Source organism: Halichoeres trimaculatus, unplaced genomic scaffold (assembly GCF_033239565.1).
Source record: "Halichoeres trimaculatus isolate MK-OKI-2021-1 unplaced genomic scaffold, fHalTri1.1 fHalTri1_scaffold_8, whole genome shotgun sequence".
Classification (NCBI taxonomy): Eukaryota; Metazoa; Chordata; class Actinopteri; order Labriformes; family Labridae; genus Halichoeres; species Halichoeres trimaculatus.
In genome coordinates, this window is record NW_027437186.1 from 38,126,724 (window position 1) to 38,151,071 (window position 24,348).

General features: G+C 39.6%; 1 protein-coding gene across 2 annotated transcripts; it reads left to right on the forward strand.

The window, feature by feature from the left end:
* Nucleotides 1-1,492: 1,492 nt before the first annotated feature.
* trim8a (tripartite motif containing 8a) lies at nucleotides 1,493-22,427 on the forward strand. Of its 2 annotated transcripts, none has more exons than XM_074676662.1 (7): nucleotides 1,493-1,864; nucleotides 3,636-4,233; nucleotides 17,938-18,033; nucleotides 20,491-20,724; nucleotides 20,817-20,848; nucleotides 21,080-21,195; nucleotides 21,291-22,427. In XM_074676662.1, the coding sequence occupies exons 2-7, from the start codon at nucleotides 3,664-3,666 to the stop codon at nucleotides 21,950-21,952; spliced, it is 1,710 nt and encodes a 569-aa protein (XP_074532763.1). In that variant the 5' UTR covers nucleotides 1,493-1,864; nucleotides 3,636-3,663; the 3' UTR covers nucleotides 21,953-22,427. The 2 variants fall into 2 exon arrangements, with proteins under 2 accessions (XP_074532763.1, XP_074532762.1); XM_074676661.1 differs by having other exon boundaries at nucleotides 1,494-1,844.
* Nucleotides 22,428-24,348: the final 1,921 nt, after the last annotated feature.

Genomic DNA, 24,348 nt, shown 5'->3' on the forward strand with positions numbered 1-24,348 from the left:
TTCTTATTTAATTTGTTATTTGTGTGTGTCATATTTTTTTTCAATTGTATTTTATGCAATGAAAGTGAATAGGAAATATGGTCATTTGTCAACCTTAGGTTAAACCAGGGGTGGCGTTATGGGTGGATCCAAAGGTCCTAGGCCCACCCTGAACTTTTCTTATAACTTTTTTTTTTTTTTTTACCAAATCTTTTTTATTAATTTTTGCAGATAGTAAAAAATAAAAAAATATGTCCAGAAATATTTCAGGTCATCAGCATAAGAAAGAAAAGAAAGAAAATAATTTATTTATCCCAGAGGGGAAATTCAGGAAAAGATAAAATAAATAAAATAAATAAATAAATAAAAAATAAAAATAAAATTAATAAACTAAAGATGTTACAAAAAAAAAAAAAAAAAACAGAAAAAAAACAACACATTGACAGAAATGTCATATCAGACAAAGGCAAAAACAATGAACTAAAACACTCAAACCTTAAACCCATCCACCCTTAATTCCCCAGATCCTGAGGTAGTTGATAATTTGTTCATTTGTGGCATAACTGCTAATAGATATCACTGAAAATAATGATAAAGGATACAGAGTATATACACACATATCTATAAACTTATACATACCCGCTCATACACTTTTGACCTACATACATGTAAAAAAACAACACTTTAAATAGAAAAATTTAAAATTGGAATAGATAGAATTTCTTATAACTTCAATAAAATACTTTATGCTTTTTAGGCTGCTGGTAAAAAATAAAAAAGTAATGACACATTCAGCTTCGTGTTGATGGGATCAGAACATTATTTTGGGAAAGACTAAAGATTTGTATTTATTTTATTCAACTGTGGTTAATGTCAGCTTATGTTGCAAAAATGCAAATAAAAGTGAAAAAAGCGACAAAATCGGCTTTAAAACCTCACATGGTGTATATAGTCAGTCGTTTTTATTAATGAAACTAATGATCTGCCAAAATTTGGCTAAGGTAAGTTAGCTTAGCACCACAGACAGCTAACCAGGAGCTCTTTTCTCAGCTGACTTTTGTTTTTTTAATGACTGGGAGGTTTTTTTTTTAAGTTTCAACAGTAGCATGGCTCACATGGTTCAAATGCGAAGTGTTAAAATAAGACTTCCTCATTATTTTCTCTTGTTTCTGTCAGTGTGAGTGTTATTTTATTGTTATCATGCCATGTGATTCCTACTCATCGTTACCATATGTGCTCTTACATCAGTCGGAGCTGTATCCTTACACTGAAGATGTGGTAAAATGCTTTTTTTTATTGTTTAACTCATAAACAGGCATCTCTGCTCCGTGTGTGATTCACTGTTTTAATGTTTCTCCGAGCGCTGACCCTCTCATGGGCCCCTGAGGGCCTCTTACCCAGCCAGCCCGGACTCCTCTTTATGGGAACCAGTGGTGCAAAGGATGACAGGTCACACAAATGTCTCTCGGTCATTTACAATCTCTCCGGTAGAGTTTGCTGTGGCCTGCTCCCGGCCTTCCTCCTCCTCCTCCTCCTCCCTTCTTTGCTCCTCCCCGTCTATTTATCAACTCTATGACGGGTCACGTTGTTGGAGGGGGGCTGTTGGTGTGAAAGCACTGAGCTCCCTGCTGACGAGTCAGTCTACCCGCTCTTACCATTAAATATTAGTCAAAGAGTTGACGGGAAAGGGAGAGCAGCTGGATTACCGCCGCTTATAAAGGAAGCACGCGCTCGGCTGGAACGTAACGTCGCGCGAGCTGCCGAAATCTGACCGCGCGAGCTGGATGTCCTCGCGGACTGGAAGTGGAGCTGCTCGGCTTTACAGCGCACCGGGGTCCGCCGACGGAATGGATCAGAAATAGTTGGTAACGTCGCTTTTTCTGCCGTAAGAAACCGCCTTTTGTGATGACTTGAAGTAGTTTAACGCGGAGTTGACAGCGGGCAGCGGAGCCTCCGCTTTAACACCGAGCGTAGCTCAGTCAGTGTCATTTCATCAGACGGTCCGGGCTCCAGCGTTAGTCTGGAGCAAGTTGTCACTTGCGTTTAAACGCCACAGCTCGGATCGTCCTGGATGGAAAAACAAAGCGTTAAATCACCTGCTAACTAGCACAAAGTCATTAGGATTTCTAAATCCTGACTATAGTTCACCATTTGCTAAAGTTTCGCTTTAGTTGTGCTTGATTTGACTGGAAATAATACCGGTCTCTGTCAGAGTTAGCCTGCTAACACTACATTTGTTAATTGTTGTGTTACTGTTGTTAGTAACTCTACATTAGCTTTACATTAAAGCAGTTTTTCCACTTTCGTTCCGACTACATCTCTATTGTCACTGGATTTAAGTGATGTAAAAGTGCTTGGGTCAAGTTTCAAAGTGTTTTCTTTAATGGAAAAGTAAGTTCCCATCAATAGCACATCCATCTGTTTATGTGACTCTTTTTGATGAAATGATTAGCTTCTCTTCAAGCCATCAGTTTTCTTACATTTATAGCCATTTTAAAATAGAATAAGTTTATGTGATCCTCCATTGTGACAATCTTTAAAAAGTAGTTACCCATATGTAGATATTTTTTTTTGTCCTTGGAGTTATTCTTGTCAAGGCAAGTTTATTTATACAGCACACTTTAGTAAAATGGGCAAAATATATTAAAAGAAAACAATCAAAAAGCACAAAAAATGATAATATACAATAAAAACAAATAAAAATGGCAAAAAAAGAAAGTTAAAAAAGATTATAGGACATAAGCACAAAGTCAAGTTGCTCTGCTTATTCTCTATTTGTTAATTGTTGTGTTACTGTTGTTAGCAACTCTTCATTAGCTTTACATTAAAGCAGTTTTTCCTGTTTCGTTTCGACTATATCTCTATTGTCACTAGATTTAAGTGATGTAAAAGTGCTTGGGTCAAGTTTCAAAGTGTTTTCTTTAGTGGAAAAGTAAGTTCACATCAATAGCACATCCATCTGTTAATGTGACTATTTGGTGAAATGATTAGCTTCTCTTCAAGCCATCAGTTTTGTTACATTTATAGCCATTTTGAAAAAATGTAAGTTTTTGTTATCCCTCATTGTGACAATCTTTAAAAAGTAATAACCCATATGTAGATCTTTTTTGTCTCCGGAGTTATTCTTGTCAAGGCAAGTTTAACAGAAAACAATTAAAAAGCAGAAAAAATGATAATATACAATAAAACAAAATAAAATGGCAAAAAAGAAAGTTAAAAAAGATTTTAGGATATGAGTGTAAAGTCAAGTCGCTCTGCTAATTCTCCATTTTGGTCTGTTTTGGACTCCTTTTAAGCTTTTGACATAAGATTTTCTCCAGCTGTGATTGTGCTTGGCTCACATCGCTCTGTGACATTTTGGACTGTGGAGTTAAAATAAAACTCTGCTCGGTTAAAATTTCATGAGGCTATTTCTTCCAAAAAGTCATTCTCTATTTATTTATTCCTGTTATTCTCTAACTCTGAGTTATTCTCTGAAGGGAGCTCCGTTTGCTGTTGTAGCACACTTTTCAGAAGCCTCCACTAAAGCAGAGTTTGTAGACTTTTAGCTTATCCTGCTCCACAGCTTTCAAAGGAGAATCTAATCTTTTCAGGCAGGTATGAGGAAACTATAAAAGCAGGACCGTGATCAGTTAAACTTCTCACTTTTTTTCCAGCTCTGGTCAGTTTGGATCCGGCTGAATCATGGATGAAAGTTGGAGGAACTGCTTCGAGGAGGAGCTTCTGTGTCCCATCTGCCTGAATGTTTTCGACGAACCCATCCAGCTGCCATGCAAGCACAACTTCTGCAAAGGCTGCATCTCAGAGGCGTGGGCCAAAGACACCGCCGGGGTCCGCTGCCCCGAGTGCAACCACGAGTACGACCAGAAACCAGCACTGGAAAAGAACTTCAAACTGGCCAACATCGTGAAGCAGTTTAACGCGCTGAACTCGGAGAAAGTCCCCACCGTGCTGCACTGTGTCCTGTGCAGACGAGGCCCCCCGCTGCCCGTCAGGAAGGTCTGCCTGCGCTGCAAGGAGCCCTGCTGCCAGACCCACATCCAGACTCACCTGCAGCAGCCATGTGCCGCTCCGGGACACCTGTTAGTGGACGCTGAGGAGCTGAGCGCTTGGACCTGTCCCAGCCATGAGGAGTACAGGCTGCTCCACTGTGAGGAGGAGCAGGTGGCTCTGTGTCCGTTCTGCTGCATCTCTCACTGCACTAACCAAAGACACACAGTCTGCGATGTGGACACGCAGCGCATACAAATGCAGGTATATAAATCACACCCACACACACTCTCCTACTCACACTCACTTCCAACTATTAGCTGGCAGGATGGAGACTGTCAAACATTTAGAGGATTCACTTTCCTCCTGGATTTTTCCGCCTGTAACACTTCTTTAAGTCCGTGGCTCTTCAAAGGCCTCCTCTCCTTTTCTTTGCCTCTGTTTGACATGAAAGGAGCGGACAGGTGAAAGCCAGCCTCAGGCCACATAATAGAGCACACACATGCGTGCACACACATGCAGACATTCGTCACACGGTGCTTTTAACCTTGATCAGACCAGCCGTTCCTCACAGCCACGCCTTCACATTAGCCGCCCCGTGCCCCCGGGTAAGTGCTGTGATGCAATCTGCAGCCACCGGAAATGATGACCCCTGTGTGTGTGTGCGTGTGTGTGTGTTAGTGTGTGTGTGGAGGGGGAGGATCGGTGTGGCGTTTGTTTATCTTAGCCAGAGTGATCATTTTCAGGAGTCGCTTATGAGGAAGTGGACACTGGCCCTCGTTTGTTCCCTTTAACAACTTTTTATGAGAAAGAAATGTGATTTATTCAGACGTTCATCAGCAAACACCATCGACACTCGGAGCCAGAGCAGTCAGCACATTCCTGTGGATTTTTAATCAGAGAAACACTCAAAAAAAGACGGACTGTGCAGCGTTAGCCTGTTTATCTGACCTGGGCTGGAGTTCTTCATGAGACATTAACTTCAGTAAATAAATTAGTTGGCATGTTGTTTTAAAGAAGACACTGTGTTGATTCTGGGGGCGAGCAGGTTTACTTTGTTTCATTCAAACCCTTTCCAGGAAGAGGGAGGTGATTCCTGTGAAAACTGTCATGTAGACAGCTTTAAAAAAAGGGATGTAGAAAAACTCACCAACAGATCGTTCGCTGAGGTTGGCCTGATGGGTTACAGAAGCTGTTACCAACAGAAACGCAGAGCAGCAGTCGTTTTCAGGCCGATAAACGCTGATTACCAGAAAAATAATTTGGTGATTGGTGGAAGATTTCAGATTCTGGCAAATATTTACACCACCTCCAGGAGATTACTGAAGTAAAAGCTAGAGAGCTGAAAAATACGACTGGATATATCGTCAAGGCCAGATGAGTTTGTAGGATGAAGACGGAGATTTGTAAAACTACATTTTTGGAAACCTTATAATGTAACAAATCAGAAAACCAATGTTGCCATTTTTTCTGAGATCCTTATAGCAGCCATCTTGGAGCTTTAAAAATTTCCTCTTTCAAAAACGAATTTCTCCATATCTCGTCTCCTAGATGACCCTAAATTCAAGGTTTCAGTGGTTGAATCTACATTTTGGGGGCAGGGAATCCAATGAAGCTGACTACACTGTGAATAAGACATGTATGGGTGGGTATTTTGCATTTTAATCATGTCTTAGAGCAGGGGTCTGCAACCTTTACTTTCCAAGAGCCGTTTTACCTCAGCTCACCTGGATGAAAATCATTCGGGAGCCGCAAAATCTACTTTATCTTCACAATTAAGACAAAAAAAAGTGTATAATCAGGTGAATAATTATCTAAACAATAAGTTTTAGTGTTAATAAATTTTTATATGTGATTTCTTATACTTTTTATTAATTATTTTGAATTTTTTTTTAAATGAATTTGCAAATTTAAGAAAAAAAAGGAATTTGTAGTGTCATAGATTTTATAAATTTAGCAAAATTTGGAATTTAAAAAAAAAGATAAAAAATTTGCAAAATAAGAAATGAATTTAAAAAATGTGCAACATTTCAAAGAAATTCATGAAATGTTATAAATTTGCAAAAAAAAAAACTAAATAATGGAATTTCTAAATTTTGCTTGATTTCCAAAAATTGTAAAAACTTTTTGAATTTGCAAAAAAAGAGGGATTTATATAATAAAAATCAAAAATTTGCAAAATCTTTAAAAAAATGTGGAATTCTTTTTCTTAATTTGCAAAAATGTCAAAAAATTGAAAAAAAATCCAAAAACAAAAATAAAAAAAACTACAAAAAAAATCACAAAAATTAAAGCTTTATTTTAATAGGTGATGCATTCTAACTCCAAATTTTATGTTATGATTGTACTTAGTGTCTGTGTTGTTATCAATAAAGTATTAAAAGCCCTTTATTTTAATAATATTTTTAAAGCTACAAGGAGCCACTGCAAAGGAGTCAAAGAGCCGCATGAGGCTCCAGAGCCACAGGTTGAACACCCCTGTCTTAGAGTGTTTTCACATGATAAAATAGCTGGCTGTTTTGATTGAAACATGTCTGGCTTTATTTTCTTGCATTTTGTAAAATGGTCCCCCCAATAAAACAAAAAGGTCCCTACAGAGGCGAATATTTTCAGTTCACTCGATATGACACCTTCAAAAACTGTGAGCACAAATAATCTGATGCATGTAGAAACAGTTTGACACTTAAACTAATGTAGAGGAAAGAGAATAGAGGTGTGGTAGTGTGATAGAAAAAAATGTGATCTCTCTACTTAAACTTCACAGCCTATGATTAATACAGAACAGAACATTAATTTAGACACCAATAACAAGAGCGCCAATCACAAAAAATCAAGAAGAAAGTGACCAATCAGCACGAGGCTGTTACCATGGCATGCACGGTTGGGATTGGTCAACTAGTATGCAGCTTTGCAGCAGATAAACTGATTTGTTTTTCGTTCTTTTTGGTCTTTATTTTGTATAGATTGGACCATAGGACCATAACAGCGCTATAAATGGTGTTATTAAGATGTGCAAAGCTTCCAAATCGTACACTATAGCTTTAAGGGACCCTCAAAGTTGATGAATGGGCAGGTTGTCTTTTAAGAGTTGTCTTTTGTAAGATGTGATAAAGAGTGTTAGTGATATATTACATTGTTTGGACGACATACATATCCAAATGACCATAAAATACCATTTTATCATGTAAAGATGCAAAATACACAACAATACATGCCTCAATTAGAAGGAACGCCAACTCCATTGGATTCCTTGCCCCCAAAAATGTAGATTCAATCACTGAAACCATGAATTTAGGTCATATAGGAGACGAGATATGGAGAAATTCGTTTATGAAAGAGGCCATATTTAAAGATCCAAGATGGCTGCCATAACAATCTCAGAAAAAATGGCAACATTGGTTTTCTGATTTGTTACATTATAAGGTTTCCAAAAATGTATAGTTTTGAAAATCTCCGTCTTCATCCTACACATTGACCTAAGCAACCTGACTAATAGATTATTTTAGCTTGAATTATACGTGGAGGGCGACGCCAGCAAAGCTTTTTGGACTGAGAGATGTGCAGAAATTATGTCATTATGGTGAAATGTGGTGGTTAGTGAAGCTGGAAGTTTGAGGTGTTTAATTTCATCTATCTCCAGGAATAAGCAAGAAGATTGAGAGAAATTTAAAGAGAAAGCTAGAAAAGAAGAGAGGAATTTAGAAAACAAACAGGAGAAATCCACGTTAAAGGTTGACAAACTGTTATTGATGGAAAAATATTTATTTGAAATAGAGATGGGTGAGTACAGGCCCAATACCAAGGTGTTAAAACTTGTGAAGGTTGCTGATACTCAAGGCCCAAAAACTTTTATTGATTGAGTCTTCCTCACCAGTGGTTGGTGCTACATTGCTGCGGTTTTACACCACGTCAAACGTGAGTCAGCTCCTCCTTAGACAACACGAAGGAACCCAGGAGAGTGAACAGTTTGACTGTTTTATTTTACACTTCAGTTTAAAGAACTTTAACAGTTTAAGGGTCTGTTTACATGGCAACAGTTTTAGGCAGAAACGCAAAAGTATTGTTGCGTTTCAGCCTCACAAATTCATGGAAACAACATTTTATCCAAGCTAAAACGAAAACTTTTAGAAACAGCCTCCAGAGTGGGATTTTCCTGAAGCGCTGCTGACACCGTTGTCGTGTAAATGTTTTGCCTTTTCGGTGGAAACGATGACGTCACACTCCTCTTCAGTCCCATTGTTAGGATTGTGGTGATCTCCCGTGTTGAGCTTGTGCTGCTCAATCTACTAAATCTGTGACTGTCTTTAACAAAATGAGCATCTGTTGCTACCACAGACTGTATAAAACATGGACGTAGTCTCGCCGACGTCACCCATCTGTTTCTGAAACGGAATGTGAAGCAGATCGGCTATAGCGGCCATATTGGTAGTGGCAAGGGCTTCGCCTACAGCCATTGGGCGCCTGTTGGTCACGTGACCCTCAGCTGTGCCTCGTATTGGGGGAGCTCATGATCTTAATATCCTCTGAACGGCCGAGTTAGAAAAAAATTCACCCCCATACAGTGGGAGCTGATAGTAAAATTAGCGACTCAGACAGGAGACGTTTTTTGAACCAGGCTGTAAAAAGGTTAATTTCTGCTTTGAAAACAGCTTTTTTTGGCTTGGTGTGTTTGTGACTTCCTGTACTTCCAGAGCCAGCCTCAAGAGAACACTGGAGAAACCGCAGATTTTAGCACTTCAGCATCGTCTCATATTCTTAGACTGGATGTTGCCGCTTGATATTAACAGGTATCAGGAGCAGGTTATGCTAATGCTTTAGCTAAAGTTTGAGAATAGGATTGGGAATCAAAAACCGGTTCCTGTTGAGAATCGATAAGAAATGTTGCAATCCATCGATATTGTTAGCCTTTGTACTCAACGAATCTCTCATTGATTTATTACACTACGCCAGAGCTTCAGGACCTTATGTGAGTAGTCTGCTGCAGCTAGCTTAGCTTAGCAGTTAGGTAACGTTTCCCAAGAAAACTCTGATTCAGGATTTCCAGCTTGAAGTTTTACTGAAGAACTGAACACAAAGAAATCTACATTACTCTCTCACAGGAGATTCCTTTTCAATACATTCAACATGGTATAAATCTCCTAATTTACCAAAAACAATATAAAGAAAGTAGCGCTAGCTTGATGCTAATGTATTTGGGACATTGCATTGATATGCTAGCAGATAGCATTTGTCAGAATACTTTCAGGCAAATGAAAAAACAGTTAGCCTCATGTAGGGATGGGTACCGAATTAGGTACTTTTATAGGTACCGACCGAATTCTGTCAAAAGTATCGGGTATCGATTCATGTAAAACCAAAAGGTACCATGTTCAGGTACCTAAATGCATCCTTGTGACTGTGAGGGAGTGGGAGAGTAGGTGATTTTCCATGCTGGACATGAAAACAGCATTGCAAGTTTATATTTTGAAGAATAAATTTGTTAAATTGAAACTTTTTATTTGTCATTATCAAACAAATTGATATTTTTTACCACATAAACACAAAAAAAGTACCGAAACTTGGTACCGTTGAGTATCGGTACCGATTGCCAGGTACCGGGCATTGGTACCGTATCGTTTCAAATGTGAAAGGTACGCATAACTACGGCAAGGTTCCAAACAACTTAGAATACTGCTATAACCACTTCAAGACACTAGATGGCCTACTTGAGTCAATACAAAACTGCACATCAACGCCAGGAGATATCCAGATCCAATTACTTATTTATTCACTTGAAGAAGAAGGAATTGAAAAGAGACTCAATAAAGAATTGAATCGTTTAGCAGAATCGATAAGGGCATTGATATCGATAAAATCTAATCAATTCCCATCCCTATTTGAGAAAGGGGAAGTTAAAAAAGAGAAGTATGGATGATTCTCTCTAAACCTTTCTGATGAAATCTGTAGTTTCTCTCTGTAGTGACTCCATTTCCCATGAGTACCATCACCCACTGAAAGATTGTGTTTGTAGCTAATGGAAATGAATGGACAGGTCTTTTTTTATTTCTTCTCTTTGAGAGAGAAGTGCTGAGGTCATTTGTTAATCTGATTGAATTATTAACTGCGACGTAACGACAATAAAACTTGATAAACTCAGATTTATCACCCTCAGTTGATCAGGATGATTCAAGTTCACTCACAGTTTAACTCTTTGTCCCCAAAGAGTAAAAATATTCACGTCCGTTTGAAGCCGTTCAGTCATTTTCTGCAAGCGTATGGCTTTTTGCTCATCCTGAAGTAGAAAAAAATGTACCAAAAATCTCAAAAAAGACTCAGTTTGCAGGAGTCGTTTGTTTTCCTTCGCTGAACTGATCAGTTTTAGAAGTCGTCTCTGAAGGACGTGGACTCTGCCGATCCTGTTGGGCTCATAACTGAGCTGACTTCAGATTCAGGAAGGAAATGTGCAGATTTTTGGAAGATGTTCACCATCCGGCAGGATTTTCAGAGCGTGAAACAGATTCAGTGTTTGCTGCTCAGTAAAGAGAGACGTGATGACACCGGTTTCACTTCATGGTCAACCGCTGATTATCTGATAAACAGAAAAAAACAGACCCTCCATGTTTGTTCGAGCAGCAGCCCCAGGTTTTGCACAAACAGCTGATCCATAAATCTTTAGCACATTTAGTTTGCTGTAACTTTGAGCTAGCTGCATCACCCTGGAAGTGAACATTTCTCAGCGCCAGTTAGTTTGTTGTGGCTCTGTGGGGACAGAAATATTAACATAGAAGTTTCATAAATAACAGAAAGGATCAGGATAATAAATGAGCCAGAATAAATGAGTCACCTCTCTGACTGCGGGGATCAATAGGAAATGATTTTTAGCTCCACAGAAGGAGAAATGAATCATGGAGGGCTCCAGGTTTTGGAGATCCTCTTTGTTAAAGATAAAGCAGATTGTTTGGTTATAGGGAAAAAGGCTGATTTGACCCTGCTCCGTTTGTTTTCTAACTGACAAAATGTGAGCAATGTGTCTCACCCGGCAGAGCTCACTCAGTTTTATTCCTGATTACAGCCCGCTCTTTCTTCAGCAGTCTAATAAAAGTGGCAAGGTGTTAAAAACAGCCGCCCACGCTGCCTGATAAACATTTCTTTCCAATCTGTGAAGGGCCGGGAGTGAGAATCACATTACTTTTAGCATCTGCCGTGTTTTGCTCTTGTGGACTGGTTTGTTTTGATTGAATTTATTCCAGTTGTGAAAGTTAGAGATGCATTTCTCTGTCTGCAGCGCGTGGATCACAAACCTCCAGCTCTGCAAACTGTTGCTCTGGTCTGGAGCTATTATTGGGACAAAAGATGTCTGTTCAGCCTTTTCCACAGCTGCCCTCTGCACACACATGCACACACATGCACACACATGCACACGCCCACCCATCCCTCCTTTTTCACAGCTGTATGTTTGCAGGCTAAGTGGAGTTACCCAGGAGTCAGAGGTCCTGGCTCCTCTCAGATTAACGCTCTAGAGCTCGCTAACATTGATAAACGCAGCAGAAGCCAAAACTCTGAATTCAAGGCTGTTGTGGCTTCTCCGCTTCACTCGCTGAGAGGTCGCTCTCCTTGACAGAGCTGCGATCTATTTTGGTAAAGGATTTCTGAACTCCCCTGGCTGCACTCCTGTTGCTTTTGGGATAAACAGGGAGGGAAAAACCAATGCAGCTCTGTTCGTATCTTTCAGTTATCTTTGGCCCTCCAAGGAGACTTTCACAGTAACCTTTAGCAGGCGTGCCGGTAATTTCAAGATGAGAAAGGCAGGGTAATATAATCGTAATGTTGTCCCTGGGACAGGCGGAGGAGGAGGAGGAGGAGGAGGAGGAAGAGGAGGGGCCCTCCCACACAGCCTCACCTTGGTTTTCTCAGGAACCTTAGCAGGAAGCCGTGGACGCTGGGCTGTTTGCTGTGTCTCTATCTGGGCTGCAGTGACTCAGTTCCCCCAGAATGCTGAGGGCAGTCCATTGACATCAGTGCTGGGGAATAGTTGTCAGTTGATTGTGAAAGAGGCTCTCTGTTCATTGAGCCTGAGGCTCCTCATTTAAACATGAGCTTCCTGGCAACCCGCGGGTGTCTGGATGCCTAAATAGGACAGTGGGGAAAGTGATCATTGGCGGGGTTTAATCTTGATAAAGGTAGGCTTTCACGCTGCAGCAGAGATCAGCCATCAGACTGCTCCCTCATGTCCCGCTCGGCCGTTTCAGACGCTGAAAGGACAAAAGGGAACAAGAGGAAACGGCAAAAATGGGGGAGAGACATAGAGGCACCGAGGAGGCGTTTCCATGAAGCACTTCATGCAACATTCACAGAGAAATAACCAACACGGTGCTACTTCCTGTTTCTGTCCATCAGCAGTCACACACAACGTTCACGCTCACGTAGACTGAGATAACAGAGTCATGGTCAGGGGGGGAGCTGTGAAAAACATCGCCATGCTTTGACCTCTGACACAGTTTCCATCTTTCAACTCTGAAAGCTGGAATCGATTTCAGCACCTCCAATGCTGTAGAGGGCGCCAAAGAGCTGCTCCGCTGTATTTTGCCTGTAGCCCTAATAAATATAGCCTTTAAGTATATTTAAGATTTTTATTTCTAAACTTGAAACAGGTTTTAATGCTGTAGAAAAAAAAATCTCTCTTTTTTTGGATCAGCTGGTTTAAATTTTCATTTTTTACAGCTTAGTAGACTGAGAAAATAATATTCATGGTAACTTTTTTTTTATTTGTTCAGATTTTTTTATGAGAAACTTTGGTTATTCCTTTTTTTTCATTGACAGAAAAGGGAAAAAAAGGAAAATAAAGGGAAAAAAACTTTGTTTATTCCTTTTTCATGGGAAGAAAAGGAAAAAAATGGAAAAAAGGAAAAAAAAAACTTTGCTTATTCCTTTTTTCTTTTTTATTGAAAGAAAAGGAAAAAAAGGAAAAAAAAAACTTTGGTTAATCATTTTTTGTCATTGAAAGAAAAGGAGAAAAAGGGGAAAAAAAACTTTAGTTATCCTTTTTTTCATTAAAAGAAAGTGAAAAAAAGGAATAAAAACTTTGGTTATTCCTTTTTTTCATTGAAAGAAAAGAAAAAAAGGAAAAAAAAGCATTTAGGTATTCCTTTTTTTTCATTGAAAGAAAAGGGGAAAAAAGGAAAAAAAAAAAAAAGAAAAAAAAAAACGTTCCTAGTGACATCTTCCAGTTTTACTAACTGATCACATCTTTCACCCAATAGTTTCTTTGCAACATGAATTTAAAGTCACGGTATGTTTTATGTGTTCATATGTAACACTACATCTGACTTTCAGTGCTTCAAAAACAATAAAATAGAAAAGTTGTTTCCAGTTGGATAGTTATGACTTAATTTGTCCTTTCAGTTTGGAGAAATGTTTTGTAAATCAACTTCAAAATCCTCACTATCTCTTTTCTGAGTTAACTGTAGAATATCAAAATACATCATAATATCATGATATATTGTGATATATCGTGGTACCACCGTATCATGACCCAAGTATCGTGAAGTTCTCGTCAGTATTCACTCCTAGTCAGGGGTGGAAACCACAGACAAAATCAGGATATGGTACCTAACCTGCTGCCTACGATAGCGATAACACGTTACTGTAATTCTACGTTAATCAACAAACTGCTCACACAGTCAAGAAACATCAGGATGGAAACAAACTGAAGATTAAAAACTGCTGCGATTATTATTATAGGAGTCATGAAGTGTTGGCTCAGTGGTCTGATTATGAAATTAAATCCTGGTATCTGGTGACAGGGTCGTGATCGTACATGAAGTCAGGATGGTGATTTAACTACGTCACTGTTTGGTCCCTCCGTCATTCACAGTAAAGTTTCTGCAGAGCACTGTCCGTCGTTTGTTAGTTTGACATCAGATCAGAGTGAAACTGAAACGTCCCGTGTGCCAGATGTGGAGAGGAGATGTGGTACAGGTGTGGGATGTGGGGAGGCTTAATGAGTACATGACCCAGAATTAAAGACCACTCTGTTGGTTTTAGAGACGAAAAGGTGTCATTAATGAGGACGGGAAAATGCACGTGTGTAAAAACACTCTACTCTACCCATAACACTTTGGTTATTACTAAGTGTAGTCATACATACTTTTGGTTTTAAATGTCAAAAGTGGATTTTTTTCCAGGAAAGTCTGACCCAAACACAGATAAGGAGAAATAATATTAAAAATACCTGATTTTTGATGCTCAGAATTTAAGTGTAAATGATGAAAAAGTAAATATAGAAAAAGTGAAACTATTTCACAATCACACAGAAAGTCCTCTCAGTGTTTAAAAATGAGGAACAGATCAAACACCTGACTGACATGTCAGCGTTAACTCATCAGGACATGAACACAGAGTTATCTCTGCAGTCTGCTCTGATCTGTCTCTGCTGTTCAGAGCTTTTTATCCAATCCCAAAGGCTGTGAGGGCTTTCTGAAAACACTGTTTGAGCCTCAAGCTTTCCTTTTAGCCTTAAGCTCATGTGCCTTCATTTCATGTTTAAGCCTTTAGGTCATGCTTTAGCCCTTAGCTCATGTTTTAGCCTTTAGGTCATATTTTTGCCTTTAGTTTGTGTATTAGCCTTTAGGTCATATTTTAGCCTTTAGTCCATTTTTTAGCCTTTGTCTCATGTTTTAGCCTTCAGTTCATGTATTAGCCTCAATTTCATGTTTTAGTCTTTAGTTGATACTTTAGCCTGTAGTTCATATTTTATCCTTTAGTTCATGTTTTAGCCTTTAGGTCATATTTAAGCCTTTAGCTCATGTTTTAGCCTTTAGCTCATGTTTTAGCCTTCATGTCATGTTTAAATCTTTAGTTTATGTATTAGCCTTTAGTTCATGTATAAGCCTTCATTTCATGTTTTAGCCTTTAGCTCATGTTTTAGCCTTAAGCTCATGTTTTAGCCTTTAGCTAATGTTTTAGCCTTCATGTCATGTTTAATTCTTTAGTTCATGTATTAGCCTTTAGCTCATATTTTAACCTTAGTTCATGTGTAAACTATTAGCTCTGTTTTAGCCATTAGCCTGTGTTTGAGCCTTTAGCCTGCGTTTTAGCCTTTAGCTCCTATGTTATCCTTTAGCTTGTGCTCTATCTCTCTCCTGTTTCTCTTTCTTCTGCTCTTCTGTCCTTTTTCTGTCTGACAGTTAGGCTCCAGTGTCCACCATCACTACAACATTAATCACAGAAATCGTTTTCAGCAGAGAGAAACTTAGATCTCTCTTTTAGGGACTTAAAAGTTCTGTGAATCAATCTGGACCTGTTTGCTGAGAAGTAGCATTTAGGAATAACCTGTGATATTGTTGCTGATAATCTCTCTAACCTGATCATCTGCCTCACCTGACAGCTCCACAGAAGCTTTGATTCACCAGAAACACGACTCCACCAGGCCTCAGCGCTGGCTCTGTCCTGTCGGCGTGTTGTTTGGTTTTTCTGTTGTTCCTGAATAAACAGTTTTCGGTGCCTGAGCAGATTGAAAATCTTTCCATCAGCTGTTTTCCTCGTGTCAGGATCCTGAGTGTGTCTCAGATATTCCTGAAAGCAGAGGAGGAGCGTTCATGGGCTGGTGTTTTACGTCACTTGTGTCCTTTGTGCTGAGTTGTTACAGAAACTAAAGGCGCTCATGAAAGTGTTCATTGTGGTGTCGTTTAATGGCCAGCCAGTTGTTGAGCATAAGACTTCATGAGTGTTGTAAGCAGCTGAAGAGGCCTGTTGCTGTGATACCACAACGCAGCTACCCTGAAACTCACTCACTGGAGACCACAGGAATGTCCTCTTTCTCCTTTTCTCTGCTCCAAACTTTTCTCTGTTGGTTTCACTCTTTTTCTGGACACTTCCTTTCTGTCCGCTCTTGGCATGAGCAAGCAGAGCCCCCGCAGCACTTTGCCTTTCCTGCCGTCCCCTGTTTTCTCCCATGCACACTCATGCAGAGTGGGGTGGGGGGGGCAGAGCCGGCGTTGTGCACACAGACGTGACAATCTGTCACTGACACACAGGCCAATGCAAACAATGGGAGCCATGCATGTGGCGAAATGAGAGCGCAGAGAGGGGTGCTGCGCTGTGCTGCTCCCCCTGTATGCAGTTTGTGCTCCCTCACATACACATTAGCTCTCACATATAAATACATACACACGGCTTTGTTGCCATGACAGCGGGCGCTCTTATTTGGGCACGGTGCCTTTCCCATGCAGAAACAGTTCATTAAAAAGCGTACCTGCCCTCCCCTGCTCCTAGTTAGCTGTCAGCCGCTGACTGCAGATTGATTTCCATCTCCTGCAGTAAATGGAGAGGGATTGTGTTTACCAGCTCTTTTTGCACTTCCCATCAGCCCACAGAGGAAGTAGGCAGGCCCCAGCAACGACTGCACTCGATGCAGCACGGTCCCTGGTAAACTGAGGAGCAATCACAGATGGATCTGTGCATTCATGATCACCTAATGGAGGGGTGTTCAACCTGTGGCTCTGGGGCCTCATGCGGCCCTTTGACTTCTTTGCAGTGGCTCCTTGCAGCTTTAAAAAAAATATTAAAATAAAGGGCTTTAAATATTTTAATGATAACAACAGACACTAGGTAAAATCACAATATAAAATTTGGACTAATAATGCATCATCATTGGAAACGAAGCTTTAAATTTTTTGTGATTTTTTTGTATTTTTTTAAGAAAAAATTTGTTTGTTTTTTTTTTCAATTGTTTGACATTTTTGCAAATTAAGAAAAAGAATTCCTCATTTTTTAAGATTTTGCAAATTTTTGTTTTTTTTTTATATAAATCCCTCTTTTTTGCAATTTTAGAAAGTTTCTACAATTTTTGGAAATCAAGCAAAATTTTGAAATTGCATTATTAAGTTTTTTTTTTTTTTTTTTCAAATTTATGACATTTCATCAATTTCTTTGGAATTTTGCACATTTTTTAAATCCATTTCTCATTTTGCAATTTTTTTTTCAATCTTTTTTTCAATTTCGAAATTTAGCAAAATTTATAAAATCTATGACACTACAAATTCCTTTTTTTTTTCCTCAAATTTGCAAATTTATTTAAAATATATTAAAAAAATAACAACACAGACACTAAGTACAATTATAATATAAAATTTGGACTGAGAATGCATCACCTCTGGAAATAAAGCTTTAATTTTTTTGTGATTTTTTTGTAGTTTTTTATTTTTTTATGTATTTTATTTTTTGACATTTTTGCAAATTAAGAAAAAGAATCCCTCATTTTTAAAGATTTTGCAAATTTTGATTTTTTTTATATATAAATCACTCTTATTTTGCAAATTTAGAAAGTTTTTACAATTTTTAGAAATCAAGCAAAATTTGAAGTTGCATTATTTAGGTTTTTTTTTTTTCCAAATTTATGACATTTCATCAATTTCTTTGTAATTTTGCACATTTTTTAAATTCATTTCTTATTTTGCAAATTTTTTTTCTTTTTTTCAATTTCCAAATTTTGCAAAATTTATAAAATCTATGACACTACTAATTTTTTTTTTGTTAAATTAGCAAATTTATTGAAAAATAAATAAATAAATTAATAATAATAAAAAACTAAGGAATCACATGTATAAATTAATAAACACAAAAATTTCTCATTAAGATAATTATTCACCTGATTATACACTTTTTTTTGTCTTAATTTGAAGATAAAGTAGATTTTGTGGCTCCTGAATGATTTTCATCCAGGTGAGCTGAGGAAAAACGGCTCTTTTGAAAGTAAAGGTTGCAGACCCCTGACCTAATGGATAAATGCATGTGGCCGAGGCTGGCAGCTGTTGTTTCCTCCGTCTCATCAGGACGGTGGAGGAGGAGGAGGTCGTCTTCGTGACTAATGAACGGCTCCCAGGTTACAGAGGTCACAGCAGAGGCCTGGATATGAAGACACACTCCATGTTTGTGTTTGTTGTTGTGTTATTTGTCTCATCCATGTCTGTGTGTGTCGTCTCTCCACAGGCCGTGCTGATGAGGCAGCAGGACAGACTGGAGGGCCGTGTCCAGAGCATCGACGAGCAGCTGACCAAGCTGGAGTCAGACAAGACGCTCATGAAGGTAGAGACAACTCACACGTTACAGCAGCTCCTTCACGTCTTTTATCCTTTCCTCTCTGTGTCCAGTCATAATAAATATCTGCTCCTCCAGTCGCTGCGTAAAGAGGAAGAAAAAGTAATTAAAGCTGAAGTTTGGACGCATTTGCCTAGAAAGCACAGACTCCACAAAATAACAACAAAAAATATGTATATGATTTTTTAATTATGCATAATTTAGTATGCAAACTCAGTTCATTATTGTGTATTGAAGCATAATTCTGTATGTGTGTGTGTTTTTTTTGATCCCAGGTTTTTATTCGTTTTCTGCTGGAAGGTGTTGATGCTAATTTATGTAGATTTGATGCTTGTGCTAAAAACTGCTGAAACAATCGGTGAAAAAAAGCAGAGTTGTTGTTTAAAACGGGCTCTCCAGCTGTTTGATGCTGCTTTTTGAGAGGCAGGAGGAAACTCTGCACAAAGACAAATAATCAAACTCTGAATGTGTGGACAGGAAATGAGAAGTACGTTGAGAGAAATTGAGACAGTTGAGACAGATTTTTTTTCTAAAAATACAGTTTAAAATGAGTTTATTTTCTGATTATGAGTGGTTGATCCCCTTTAACTCATGTGTAAATGCATTTAATAACACAGCACATCCCCTTCACTCAATCAGTCAGGCTTCGTCTGTAAAACACTTTACACAAAGAAAGCTAGAAACAAAACTTTTCATAAACAGGAAATCAATAAAACAACCAAAGCTCTGATTTATACCACGGCGTATTAGGGCCACTAAAAAAATAAAATAAAGAAATACATTTTCGAGAAAAAAACTCAACATTTTCGAGTTTCTAAAGTCGTAAATTTACTGGTTTATGACAAGTCCAGGTGTTAGTTGATGCACAGGCACAGGGGGTGCCACGCTTGAGAGATGCAGATAAGCTGAAAAAAGCTAAGTTGAAAAGTTTGTGACTTTATTATGGAAGCGTATTGCATTCACTTGAAGAAATAAAAAACAACTCAGGTTTTTCAGAGTTATTTATTCTTCGGTTTGTTTTTTGTGGTAATTATTTCTGTTTTTATGAGTAATTTTTTTTTCTGTTTTCAGATTACTTCTTTCCTGTTTTTAGGATTAATTTTTTTTTCCTGAAGTATCGAGCTACTTCGAAATCCCGTGAGAACCTCCAACCTGCAGACGACTCCCGTGGATGTGTGGTGGCTCCTGAGTCCCGCACGGATCAGAGATCCTGTTCGGCTCATATAAGCCTTATCCTTCACTTTCTACCGGCTTTCCAATGTAGAAGGAATGCATTTTTTTAATGCCACATCTTTGTCTATTCCTTAAGTATTACATTGAACAATAGGCTTATATAAAATATAAGGATAAAGTCGAGAACATAACAAGGGTATCATACCCTGTGTGTGGCTAATACCTTACCCTTATTGACCCGGTACGGACTGGTAGAAAGTTAAGGATAAGGCATACATGTGCTGAACAGGATCTCTGATCCGTGCGGGACACAGGAGCCACCACACATCCACGGGAGGCGTCTGCAGGTTGAGGTTCTCACAGGATTTCTAAGAATCTCGATACTTCAGGAAAAAATTACTCATAAAAACAGGAGGAAAAAATTACCACTAAAAACAGCAGGTTGAGGTTCTCGGGGGATTTCTAAGAAGCGCGATACCTCAGGAAAAAAAATTACTCCTGAAAACAGAAAAAAAAATTACTCATAAAAACAGAAATAATTATAACAAAAAAACAAACCAATAAAAAAAATATTAATCAGAAAAACAAAATTAATTACCACAAAAAAACAAACCAAAGAATAAATTACTCTGAAAAACCTGAGTTGTTTTTTTTTTCTTCAAGTGAATGCAACACGCTTCCGTACTTTTTTAACTCGCAAATTTACTAGTTTATCAAGTCATAAATTTTCCACTTAATGAACTCGCAAATTTTTGAGTTTCTAAAGTCATAAATTTGTGACTTTAGAAACTTGCAAAATTTGAGTTTTTTTCTCGAAAATTTATCTATTTATTTTATTTCTTTAGTGGCCCTAACACGCCGTCGTAGATTTATGATCAAGGTTTGACAAAAGCAAACAGAGGAATAAAAACAAAGAAGTGGATGAAACAGGAAGTGAGGAGCTGAGGAAACACTGTCATGAGTTCATGATGACGAAACATTGGACGAGGAAATGTGAAGAGTCGAGACAGAAAGTAAAAACATTAATGAGAAAAACAAGTGTTTTGAATTAAAGGAATATAAAAATAAGTAAATATACTGATAGAATAAACCCAAAATAAGTAAAAACCAGTTAAAAGTCAAAAAATAAAATGACAGGAAAAAGTTTTGGTATTTTTTTGGTGGTTGTGTTGTTTTTTTTGCAGCCGACCCAGAGAGAGTTTTCTCAGGAGTTTTGTGCGTCACAGTGTTTCTCCACGTTGTCCAACGACGTGTCTCGTGCCTCCTCCTCAGGATGCCGTGTCCGAGCTGAAGGAGCGTGTCAGAGCTCAGTACCAGAGGATGCACGCGTTGCTGGAAGCCAACCAGGCTGAGACGGTGCAGATGCTGGAGAGCACCTTCACTGCGTACGTGAGGAAAAACTCCCAGCAGGTCCTGCAGCTCAACGAGAAGCGCCAGGACGCAGAGAAACTCCTGAGCTCGGTCCAAACGTTATTCCAAAGAGCCGACAGCGTCAACTTCATGAAGGTAAAACGTCAACATCAAAACGTCAACGTCTGTGAAGCTGCAGACACTGACGCTGATCCACCTCTGAATGACACCTGTGCTTCTTTTTTCAGAACACGAAACCGTATCAGCTGCTGATGGACAGGTACGGACCATCTCTGCTCTTACTCAACAAACTCACAGAGGATTCATTCTTTCTTTAAATCATCTGTTTGTCAAATGTGTTTGTTTTCCTTAATTTTTACTTTTCTATTTTAGGTTTGACATTAAAAACAAGAAGCTTATCCTTAGTTTGAGGCTGAAACTTCTTTTTTGTCAGGTGTTCAAGTTTTAATTCTGTTTTTGTGACAAGCCCTATCTGTTTGTGTTTCCACAGGTCAAACTCACACCTGGCTGGAGCCGTCCCTCCTCTCAAAGTGGGTCAACTGAACTCTCATCATTTACTCTCGGAGCTCTCGTCCAGGGAGAAGACGCTACGGAAGGTGCTGGAAGGTAAGAAAAACTGAGGAGACGAAAACACTGATGGGAAACTGGGTTTGTTTGTATCATAAATTCACGGAATGATCCTTTTCTCGTTGTTTTCTCAGAGCCGTTAAATGAGGCGTCCATCCTGGAGGTGGTCTCGTCCCACAGCAGCTCTGCAGGCTCCCACACGGGGTCCGGATCAGGACTACAGAAGAGGAAGTACAGCATGGCGTTCCTGGACAGCAACTCATCGAACTCCACCTCCCAGGATCCTCCACCGCTGCTCTACAGCAGCAAGAAGCCCTTCCTGACGGAGCAGAGCCACCGAGCGTCATCCATCTACTCCACCGACGGCCTCCAGCAGAACCCCCACCCCAGCCCTGGACACAGCAGACTCCTGGACCCCTCAGCCCACCACATGGTGGGTCTGGGGTCCAGCTCCAGCCACCACTCAGGGACCATCTTCCCCCCCTCACACTTCCCCAGTGGAGCGGCGTCGCAGCAAGCCGTGTACGAGGGACGCAAAGTCCTCATGTGCACTCTGAACAACTGCTGCTGCTCCAGGACGCCCGCCGCCGCTCGCACCCGGCCCCCGTACCCGGCCTCGGACTCCTTCCCCTCCATGACCTCTCAGGAGTTTGCTCCTCACGCGGCGCTCCCTGCCAGCCAGCCCCTGCAGCACTTCCCCATGAGGGGGCTGATGGAGGCCTCGCAGACGCCCAGGCACCCCGACTTCTACGGGCTGTACGGACAGTCCTCCACCAAGCATTACGGGACCAAGTGAAAACCAGATCCTGTTTGTTCTCCTGCAGTCCTAGTCCACGTTAGGTTTCCCATGATCCCTTTCTGTCCCTGATTCTTCACCTCGCCTGTTTGACGTTTGTTTTTCTCGACGTTCACCTCCTGAATCAGCCCCAGCAGAAACGCTCTGATCCGTTTCTACATTTATTTCTGGTGTGAATCCTGACGTCTTAAACCCGCTCAAGCAGAGAAGAAGAACATATCCTCCACCAGGAGTCCTCCTCCTCCTCGTCGGTGGGACTCCAGAGACTCCAGTGCCTAAAACGACTGTTAACTCTTACTTTACTCCGACTTCCTGGCTCTTGATTGTTTCCTGTGTGCGGCTGAAGCATGCAGGGAGCCTCTCCGTGCACTCCCAAAGTCCACGTGGCTTTACAAACACACTGGACGACACGTGCTTGTCAGGTTTTTCATGACTTTTTATACAAATGATGAATAAACCAAAACCAGTGGAAAATAATGAATAAAAAGCATATTGATTTAAATGTTGTATTGAAGCTGGAGTTCATGTATTTTTAACGTCATGTTGTGGTTTTTATTCAAGGCTGTGGAAATCATGGACCAGGTCTCAGCGACGTCACCTGCTGGAGTCTGAGGAGGCGTCTCTTTGCTCTGAATGTTCCTCCTTTGGAGACGTCTGAGTTTTTACTTTTTCCTGTTTAATTCTGTTTTCTTAAACCTAAATGTTACAACACATGTAAAGCACAAAAAAGGTGAAACTGTCAGTCGCTCAGGCTGTCCGGTGGAAAATGCTAAATTATAGCAGTGCAAAAATCAGCCACCAGCATGTTTTACTGAGGAAAATATGACAAATAACCCCAGGATTTAAGGAGGCAGGGTAGGAAATCTAAATTTCACTCAGGTTTATTGAATCAGCAAAAAATAAGTGCAGTTAAAATTAATTAAAATCAAGTTTTGAAAACAGGTTAGCATCAATCTGGGCCTAAAACAGTACGAACAGAGAAAAGTTTCAAGAGTTTTTGAAGAAAAGCCTTAACTGAAGTATTTATTATTTTAACAGAGGATAAATTAAAGCTCCACTAAGGAGTTTTAGATGGTTTTTAACTCTTTCACTGCCATTGACGTATATAGACGTCATTTCAGTGTGCAACGTTGCCCGCTAAAAACAGAAAAAGGTAGAGACAGTCTTTTTTTTTATGAAAGAAGAGAGTCTACTCTTTATTTTGGTAGTTTCTGTGTTTACAGAGTCATACAACTCAATATTCTGTAGGTCTTGAAAGATAGGTCAAAATGCGCTTAAACGGCTGGCAGTGAATGAGTTAAAATAGAATAAAACACGTTCAAACTGACGGATTTTAATAAGTTTAAAGCAGAAACATCATTAATTTAATCCGTAAGAATGACTGTATTCATAACCAAGACTTCTATCTAAGGGCGTACTCAGACCTGGACTGTGTGGTCCACTTTAAACGGACCAGGGTTCGTTTCCCACGCTGGTGCGGACTTTTCATGCAGGTGTGAATAGACACAAACGAACCCTGGTGCGGACCAAACAACCGGACCTAGACCCACTTTTTGAGGTGGTCTCGGTCCGCTTCCAAACAAACTCTGGTGCAGGTCTGAATACAAACCAAGGTCCATCTGAACTAACTACAGGATACATGCTCCTTTTGGGCCTATAGAGCCACCGTAACCTAACCGTCTTTGGTTCATACCTGATCCTCCGTCTTCTGTTTAGCCACGCTGTAGCTAGCATGTTGTGGGTCAGGACACGCAGAGCATAGCGCCTCCTTGCTGCGATCATTGGTCTTCCTGTTCCTAAATTGTAAACGGTGTTGTTAAGCTGCTTTGAAGGAGCTGCTCTTGTAACTGAAAATGATTTAGCAGCTCTAATAAGAGCACAAACACACATGTTTACCTCCATTTCCAGGTCTGTACTCTGTGTGCCGCCCTTTGTCAGTGCTGTCCAATGAGAGCACTGATCCTCACACACCTGGATGTGTTTACAGAATATAGTCCACTTGATAAAAGGACAATCTGAGTACGAACCGCACCAAACCAAAAAAATAAAGTCTGCTTTTGATCCCGACCAAACAAGTGGACCAGAGGACTTTCTGTCTGAATACAGCCTGAAACTCTTATTTATGCTTTTTATTTCATTAAATCCAAAATATAACTTTAATAATTTCCAGTTTGCTTTAAAGGAATAATTTCCAAAAAAGAAAACCTACTTTAAAGCTCCTCTGATCAGCTGTTTTAAACAGGGTAAATTAAAGCTCCTGTCGGGAGTTTTTAGATGATTTAAAGACAGACTGGAAAAAACTAACGCGTCTTAACGAGCTAAAAGCAGCCTAACAAGTTCTTTGATTGGTTTAGTTTTTTTCTGAACAGAGCACTGTTTGTAAACATGTTTCTTTA

What these genes read in the sequence shown, in the direction of transcription:
- trim8a (XM_074676662.1), top strand. Translation starts at nt 3,664, where the DNA reads ATGGATGAAAGTTGGAGGAACTGCTTCGAGGAGGAGCTTCTGTGTCCC. An exon ending in ACAGCGTCAACTTCATGAAG is followed by an intron (nt 20,725 to 20,816) that starts GTAAAACGTCAA and finishes TTCTTTTTTCAG; the next exon opens with AACACGAAACCGTATCAGCT. An exon ending in GCTACGGAAGGTGCTGGAAG is followed by an intron (nt 21,196 to 21,290) that starts GTAAGAAAAACT and finishes TTGTTTTCTCAG; the next exon opens with AGCCGTTAAATGAGGCGTCC.